Source organism: Trichomycterus rosablanca, chromosome 23 (genome assembly GCF_030014385.1).
Source record: "Trichomycterus rosablanca isolate fTriRos1 chromosome 23, fTriRos1.hap1, whole genome shotgun sequence".
In the NCBI taxonomy this organism is placed as follows: Eukaryota; Metazoa; Chordata; class Actinopteri; order Siluriformes; family Trichomycteridae; genus Trichomycterus; species Trichomycterus rosablanca.
The window spans coordinates 19,574,381-19,583,317 of NC_086010.1; the positions used below are offsets into that span (position 1 = coordinate 19,574,381).

The 8,937-nt window shown below is 45.4% G+C and overlaps 1 protein-coding gene across 8 annotated transcripts in view; it reads left to right on the plus strand.

The window, feature by feature from the left end:
* Window positions 1-8,937, plus strand: part of eya1 (EYA transcriptional coactivator and phosphatase 1) — a 54,566-nt gene that overhangs the window by 23,403 nt on the left and 22,226 nt on the right. For all 8 annotated transcript variants that reach the window (XM_062985274.1, XM_062985279.1, XM_062985277.1 and 5 more), the window contains 2 exons: window positions 6,270-6,352; window positions 8,813-8,937. The exon at window positions 8,813-8,937 is cut by the window's right edge and continues 62 nt beyond it. In XM_062985274.1, coding sequence (XP_062841344.1) covers window positions 6,270-6,352; window positions 8,813-8,937 — 208 coding nt within the window. The remainder of the gene's footprint in view (window positions 1-6,269; window positions 6,353-8,812) is intronic.

Genomic DNA, 8,937 nt, shown 5'->3' on the forward strand with positions numbered 1-8,937 from the left:
AGATCGGATGGTAGTTAGACTGTGAGGAGATCAGATCGGATGGTAGTTAGACTGTGAGGAGATGAGATCGGATGGTAGTTAGACTGTGAGGAGATCAGATCGGATGGTAGTTAGACTGTGAGGAGATCAGATCGGATGGTAGTTAGATTGGAGGAGATGAGATCGGATGGTAGTTAGACTGTGAGGAGATCAGATCGGATGGTAGTTAGACTGTGAGGAGATGAGATGGGATGGTAGTTAGACTGGAGGAGATGAGATCGGATGGTAGTTAGACTGGAGGAGATGAGATCGGATGGTAGTTAGACTGGAGGAGATGAGATCGGATGGTAGTTAGACTGTGAGGAGATCAGATCGGATGGTAGTTAGACTGGAGGAGATGAGATCGGATGGTAGTTAGACTGTGAGGAGATGAGATGGGATGGTAGTTAGACTGGAGGAGATGAGATCGGATGGTAGTTAGACTGTGAGGAGATGAGATCGGATGGTAGTTAGACTGGAGGAGATGAGATCGGATGGTAGTTAGACTGTGAGGAGATGAGATGGGATGGTAGTTAGACTGTGAGGAGATCAGATCGGATGGTAGTTAGACTGGAGGAGATGAGATCGGATGGTAGTTAGACTGTGAGGAGATCAGATCGGATGGTAGTTAGACTGGAGGAGATGAGATCGGATGGTAGTTAGACTGTGAGGAGATCAGATCGGATGGTAGTTAGACTGGAGGAGATGAGATCGGATGGTAGTTAGACTGTGAGGAGATCAGATCGGATGGTAGTTAGACTGGAGGAGATGAGATCGGATGGTAGTTAGACTGTGAGGAGATCAGATCGGATGGTAGTTAGACTGGAGGAGATGAGATCGGATGGTAGTTAGACTGTGAGGAGATGAGATGGGATGGTAGTTAGACTGGAGGAGATGAGATCGGATGGTAGTTAGACTGTGAGGAGATGAGATCGGATGGTAGTTAGACTGGAGGAGATGAGATCGGATGGTAGTTAGACTGTGAGGAGATGAGATCGGATGGTAGTTAGACTGGAGGAGATGAGATCGGATGGTAGTTAGACTGTGAGGAGATGAGATGGGATGGTAGTTAGACTGTGAGGAGATCAGATCGGATGGTAGTTAGACTGGAGGAGATGAGATCGGATGGTAGTTAGACTGTGAGGAGATGAGATCGGATGGTAGTTAGACTGGAGGAGATGAGATCGGATGGTAGTTAGACTGTGAGGAGATGAGATCGGATGGTAGTTAGACTGTGAGGAGATCAGATCGGATGGTAGTTAGACTGTGAGGAGATCAGATCGGATGGTAGTTAGACTGGAGGAGATGAGATCGGATGGTAGTTAGACTGTGAGGAGATGAGATCGGATGGTAGTTAGACTGTGAGGAGATCAGATCGGATGGTAGTTAGACTGTGAGGAGATCAGATCGGATGGTAGTTAGACTGTGAGGAGATCAGATCGGATGGTAGTTAGACTGTGAGGAGATGAGATCGGATGGTAGTTAGACTGGAGGAGATGAGATCGGATGGTAGTTAGACTGTGAGGAGATCAGATCGGATGGTAGTTAGACTGTGAGGAGATGAGATCGGATGGTAGTTAGACTGTGAGGAGATGAGATCGGATGGTAGTTAGACTGTGAGGAGATCAGATCGGATGGTAGTTAGACTGTGAGGAGATGAGATCGGATGGTAGTTAGACTGTGAGGAGATCAGATCGGATGGTAGTTAGACTGTGAGGAGATGAGATCGGATGGTAGTTAGACTGGAGGAGATGAGATCGGATGGTAGTTAGACTGTGAGGAGATCAGATCGGATGGTAGTTAGACTGGAGGAGATGAGATCGGATGGTAGTTAGACTGTGAGGAGATGAGATCGGATGGTAGTTAGACTGTGAGGAGATGAGATCGGATGGTAGTTAGACTGGAGGAGATGAGATCGGATGGTAGTTAGACTGGAGGAGATCAGATCGGATGGTAGTTAGACTGGAGGAGATGAGATCGGATGGTAGTTAGACTGGAGGAGATGAGATCGGATGGTAGTTAGACTGGAGGAGATGAGATGGGATGGTAGTTAGACTGTGAGGAGATGAGATCGGATGGTAGTTAGACTGTGAGGAGATCAGATCGGATGGTAGTTAGACTGGAGGAGATGAGATCGGATGGTAGTTAGACTGTGAGGAGATCAGATCGGATGGTAGTTAGACTGGAGGAGATGAGATGGGATGGTAGTTAGACTGTGAGGAGATGAGATCGGATGGTAGTTAGACTGTGAGGAGATCAGATCGGATGGTAGTTAGACTGGAGGAGATGAGATCGGATGGTAGTTAGACTGGAGGAGATCAGATCGGATGGTAGTTAGACTGGAGGAGATGAGATCGGATGGTAGTTAGACTGGAGGAGATGAGATCGGATGGTAGTTAGACTGGAGGAGATGAGATGGGATGGTAGTTAGACTGTGAGGAGATGAGATCGGATGGTAGTTAGACTGTGAGGAGATCAGATCGGATGGTAGTTAGACTGTGAGGAGATGAGATCGGATGGTAGTTAGACTGTGAGGAGATCAGATCGGATGGTAGTTAGACTGGAGGAGATGAGATCGGATGGTAGTTAGACTGTGAGGAGATCAGATCGGATGGTAGTTAGACTGGAGGAGATGAGATGGGATGGTAGTTAGACTGTGAGGAGATGAGATCGGATGGTAGTTAGACTGTGAGGAGATCAGATCGGATGGTAGTTAGACTGGAGGAGATGAGATCGGATGGTAGTTAGACTGTGAGGAGATCAGATCGGATGGTAGTTAGACTGGAGGAGATGAGATGGGATGGTAGTTAGACTGTGAGGAGATGAGATCGGATGGTAGTTAGACTGTGAGGAGATCAGATCGGATGGTAGTTAGACTGGAGGAGATGAGATCGGATGGTAGTTAGACTGGAGGAGATCAGATCGGATGGTAGTTAGACTGGAGGAGATGAGATCGGATGGTAGTTAGACTGGAGGAGATGAGATCGGATGGTAGTTAGACTGGAGGAGATGAGATGGGATGGTAGTTAGACTGTGAGGAGATGAGATCGGATGGTAGTTAGACTGTGAGGAGATCAGATCGGATGGTAGTTAGACTGTGAGGAGATGAGATCGGATGGTAGTTAGACTGTGAGGAGATCAGATCGGATGGTAGTTAGACTGGAGGAGATGAGATCGGATGGTAGTTAGACTGTGAGGAGATCAGATCGGATGGTAGTTAGACTGGAGGAGATGAGATCGGATGGTAGTTAGACTGTGAGGAGATCAGATCGGATGGTAGTTAGACTGGAGGAGATGAGATGGGATGGTAGTTAGACTGTGAGGAGATGAGATCGGATGGTAGTTAGACTGTGAGGAGATGAGATCGGATGGTAGTTAGACTGTGAGGAGATCAGATCGGATGGTAGTTAGACTGTGAGGAGATGAGATCGGATGGTAGTTAGACTGTGAGGAGATGAGATCGGATGGTAGTTAGACTGTGAGGAGATGAGATCGGATGGTAGTTAGACTGTGAGGAGATCAGATCGGATGGTAGTTAGACTGTGAGGAGATGAGATCGGATGGTAGTTAGACTGTGAGGAGATGAGATCGGATGGTAGTTAGACTGTGAGGAGATGAGATCGGATGGTAGTTAGACTGTGAGGAGATCAGATCGGATGGTAGTTAGACTGTGAGGAGATGAGATCGGATGGTAGTTAGACTGTGAGGAGATGAGATCGGATGGTAGTTAGACTGTGAGGAGATGAGATCGGATGGTAGTTAGACTGTGAGGAGATCAGATCGGATGGTAGTTAGACTGTGAGGAGATGAGATCGGATGGTAGTTAGACTGTGAGGAGATGAGATCGGATGGTAGTTAGACTGTGAGGAGATCAGATCGGATGGTAGTTAGACTGTGAGGAGATGAGATCGGATGGTAGTTAGACTGTGAGGAGATCAGATCGGATGGTAGTTAGACTGTGAGGAGATGAGATCGGATGGTAGTTAGACTGTGAGGAGATGAGATCGGATGGTAGTTAGACTGTGAGGAGATCAGATCGGATGGTAGTTAGACTGTGAGGAGATGAGATCGGATGGTAGTTAGACTGTGAGGAGATGAGATCGGATGGTAGTTAGACTGTGAGGAGATGAGATCGGATGGTAGTTAGACTGTGAGGAGATCAGATCGGATGGTAGTTAGACTGTGAGGAGATGAGATCGGATGGTAGTTAGACTGTGAGGAGATGAGATCGGATGGTAGTTAGACTGTGAGGAGATGAGATCGGATGGTAGTTAGACTGGAGGAGATGAGATGGGATGGTAGTTAGACTGTGAGGAGATGAGATCGGATGGTAGTTAGACTGTGAGGAGATGAGATCGGATGGTAGTTAGACTGTGAGGAGATCAGATCGGATGGTAGTTAGACTGTGAGGAGATGAGATCGGATGGTAGTTAGACTGTGAGGAGATCAGATCGGATGGTAGTTAGACTGGAGGAGATGAGATCGGATGGTAGTTAGACTGTGAGGAGATCAGATCGGATGGTAGTTAGACTGGAGGAGATGAGATCGGATGGTAGTTAGACTGTGAGGAGATCAGATCGGATGGTAGTTAGACTGGAGGAGATGAGATGGGATGGTAGTTAGACTGTGAGGAGATGAGATCGGATGGTAGTTAGACTGTGAGGAGATGAGATCGGATGGTAGTTAGACTGTGAGGAGATCAGATCGGATGGTAGTTAGACTGTGAGGAGATGAGATCGGATGGTAGTTAGACTGTGAGGAGATGAGATCGGATGGTAGTTAGACTGTGAGGAGATGAGATCGGATGGTAGTTAGACTGTGAGGAGATCAGATCGGATGGTAGTTAGACTGTGAGGAGATGAGATCGGATGGTAGTTAGACTGTGAGGAGATGAGATCGGATGGTAGTTAGACTGTGAGGAGATGAGATCGGATGGTAGTTAGACTGTGAGGAGATCAGATCGGATGGTAGTTAGACTGTGAGGAGATGAGATCGGATGGTAGTTAGACTGTGAGGAGATGAGATCGGATGGTAGTTAGACTGTGAGGAGATGAGATCGGATGGTAGTTAGACTGTGAGGAGATCAGATCGGATGGTAGTTAGACTGTGAGGAGATGAGATCGGATGGTAGTTAGACTGTGAGGAGATGAGATCGGATGGTAGTTAGACTGTGAGGAGATCAGATCGGATGGTAGTTAGACTGTGAGGAGATGAGATCGGATGGTAGTTAGACTGTGAGGAGATCAGATCGGATGGTAGTTAGACTGTGAGGAGATGAGATCGGATGGTAGTTAGACTGTGAGGAGATGAGATCGGATGGTAGTTAGACTGTGAGGAGATCAGATCGGATGGTAGTTAGACTGTGAGGAGATGAGATCGGATGGTAGTTAGACTGTGAGGAGATCAGATCGGATGGTAGTTAGACTGTGAGGAGATGAGATCGGATGGTAGTTAGACTGTGAGGAGATCAGATCGGATGGTAGTTAGACTGTGAGGAGATGAGATCGGATGGTAGTTAGACTGTGAGGAGATGAGATCGGATGGTAGTTAGACTGTGAGGAGATCAGATCGGATGGTAGTTAGACTGTGAGGAGATGAGATCGGATGGTAGTTAGACTGTGAGGAGATGAGATCGGATGGTAGTTAGACTGTGAGGAGATGAGATCGGATGGTAGTTAGACTGTGAGGAGATCAGATCGGATGGTAGTTAGACTGTGAGGAGATGAGATCGGATGGTAGTTAGACTGTGAGGAGATGAGATCGGATGGTAGTTAGACTGTGAGGAGATGAGATCGGATGGTAGTTAGACTGTGAGGAGATCAGATCGGATGGTAGTTAGACTGTGAGGAGATCAGATCGGATGGTAGTTAGACTGTGAGGAGATCAGATCGGATGGTAGTTAGACTGTGAGGACAGAGTCGTGTATTCATCAGCTCATCAGTAGTTTACACACAACAGCGCCACTGTTTCCTCTGTTGTGGAGGTGATAATGGATGAAGCCGCCCAGCCTCATCCTTCTCCATCACCCCTGCCCCCCCCCCCCTTCCTGCCATCATTTAACCCCCCAGCACTGATCAGATCTCTGATCAATCAGTGTCGTGTCGTTCCCTGCTCTTATCTCCTCCTGTTTATTTCAGCCCTCACCTGAAGCTCTTCTTTAATATGAATGAATGAATGAAGTCCATGTGTGTGTACAATAGTCTACAGTGAGTACAGCGAGTGTTTACGTGAGATGTTTGTTGCTGTTGCAGGAGGAAGCTTCACCACGACGTCAGGACTCTACACAGGAAGCAACTCGCTCACCAACTCCACTGGATTCAATAACACACAGCAGGTAGCTGGAGTCCACATTTCTGGAAGCCTTTATAAAACATCTGTACAGATGCAATCTCTCGTACCGTCTCATGCAGCGTGCTCTCATTTCCTTCAGGTTCAGGCTCATACTGTATGATGCTATAGCATGTTAGCATACGTAAAGCTTTCCACAGCGGTAATATTAGCAACGTGATACCAGCACCACAGGAGCCGTGATGCACTCTCCTGTCTTTATCTTCTACTGTTACCTGTAATATCTACAGCATGTCCACATATGGGACGACGGGTCTTTTAACGACCAGCACGTTTAACACCGAGAGTGTTTCAGGTCACAGCACTCACTCACTACTTCCAAACCTTTCCAAACTGCCTCCGGAAGCAACGTGGGCGCAGGTATTGTTCCTCAGAAGATTTACGTGGTGTCATGTGACCTGAAGCGCAGCTGAAGTGGAATAAACTAGGGCTGTCACACGATAAATTTTTTAATCGAGATTAATCACGATTAAAGAACAAAATTAATCGCGATTAATCTCGATTAAAATTTTTAACCGTGTGACAGCCCTAATGAAAGCAATAAGCCACGAGAGGTCGTGCATTACTGTGATTTTAGCACGGGGAACGACGTGAAGCGGAGAACCTAAAACTTCTTTCCCCGTGCTAAAATCATAACAGTAACGCACGGTCTCGAGTGGCTTATTGCTTTTATAAAACGGCGGTCAACATAAAATATAATAAATACAACAATGTTTAATTCATAAATGTATTTATCGTGTATAAACTTACAATAAAGCATTCTTCCGCGACGCAAAATAGTTCGATTAACAGTGTTGCTAGGCAACATGAGGGCGAAAATAACATTAACTTTTGTATTCAGTGGCGTATTAATATGGAATGATGTGAGGTGGTCCTAGGTGTGCGTTTATCGGGGATTTTACAACGGCTTCGAACGCGGCTCAGCCAATCAGATTTTAGGACCGGAACTATCCGTTTTATAAATATATGTATTCATCTCAATTAATCGCAAACTAATAATTAAGCAAAATTTGAACAGTTATGCACATTGTTATTGCAAGAACGTGTTTACCAATAAAACATTCATAAAATATGATAGAATTATTACATCTAAATTCATTTTAGAAAGCACATTATCTGACAAGAGTGAGGATCTTTTCCTGTTCATGACCCTGGATCTATTAAGAAAACCCTTTAATACTGTGTTTGTGCAGAAAGAATACTGGGAAATACTCTTCTACATTACCATTTAAACACCTATAAATACCTGAAACAGTCAAGTTAGCAAACATTATCTATAAGTAATTGACTGTAGCTATATAAAACAAGTGTTAATTAAAACAGTCCATGTAAACGCTTAGTCCATATAAATATCAGATACGAATGTGTTTTTAGAAAACTACAAACATCACAAATATAAATCATGTTTATAACCATGTGATAGAATAACCTGAATAAACTGTAGAGATGAAACATCACACACAGTTTCACTTCTCACCGGAGGGGGAGGAGGCGGAGCTACACGGTTTTGATGGACAGCTCTAGCAGCCAATGGAGATGCTCGTTACAGAGATCGCGTGGTTTCATAAACACGTAAAAAAAGTGAAAACCGCTAAAAGTAGTTTATCATCGGACAGTTGATGCGCTTTACATCCTAATTCATCTGAAATACAGTTCATTACCACAGAGACACACATGTATGTGCCAAATAAAAATAGTTCGATTAAAATTTTTAATCTTGATTAATTTTTTTAATCGTGATTAAAATTTTAACTCGTTAATCGCGTTAATTAACACGATTAACGACAGCCCTAGTATAAACCCATCCAGAACATTTGGGAAGTCACCACCAGTGTCACCAGTGCTCAGCGTCAGTAGTGCACTCTGGAAGTGAATCCCTGCGCTAGTGTTCCGAAATCTGGTGGAAAGCCCTTCAGAGGTGCTGGATGTTTGGGTGGCTGAATTACAGTGAAATTTCCACAATATGACGTCTGATGATGCTAAACTACAGTAATAAACGTCAGAAACCAAACGTATTTGGCCGTTCGTCCAGGACTGAAGTTAGATGATGGTTGTGTAGTGGTATTTTTGCCAGTGCTCAGTCTTTTTTAATAATGCACATGCCGATACCTCCCTTGGCGTTTGGCATCATCGTGAGTAAACGAAGTGGATTTCTGGAAGCCCTCAGTAAAACATCTGTAGACTTAAATCTGCTGCACATGACAGGAATCAGTCTGGAGTGTTCTGTACAGAGATTATCTCACTGCTCTTCTCCACATCTGGATTACAGAGGAGAGAGAAGCCAGATCTCTGTCCAGATGTAGCACAGGAGACATGTGTTCACGTTTATGAAGTTTGGAATCTGTGTGAGGAAGTAGCCATGTTTGTGGAGTGTTTCAATCCCGTCTCGTGTTACACAGTGTGTGTGTGTGTGTGTGTGTGTGTGTGTGTGTGTGTGTGTGTGCAGGATTACCCATCATACCCGACGTTCGGACAGGGTCAGTACACTCAGTATTACAACAGCAGCCCCTACACGTCGCCCTACATGACCAGCAACAACACGAGTCCCACCACGCCCTCCACCACCGCCAC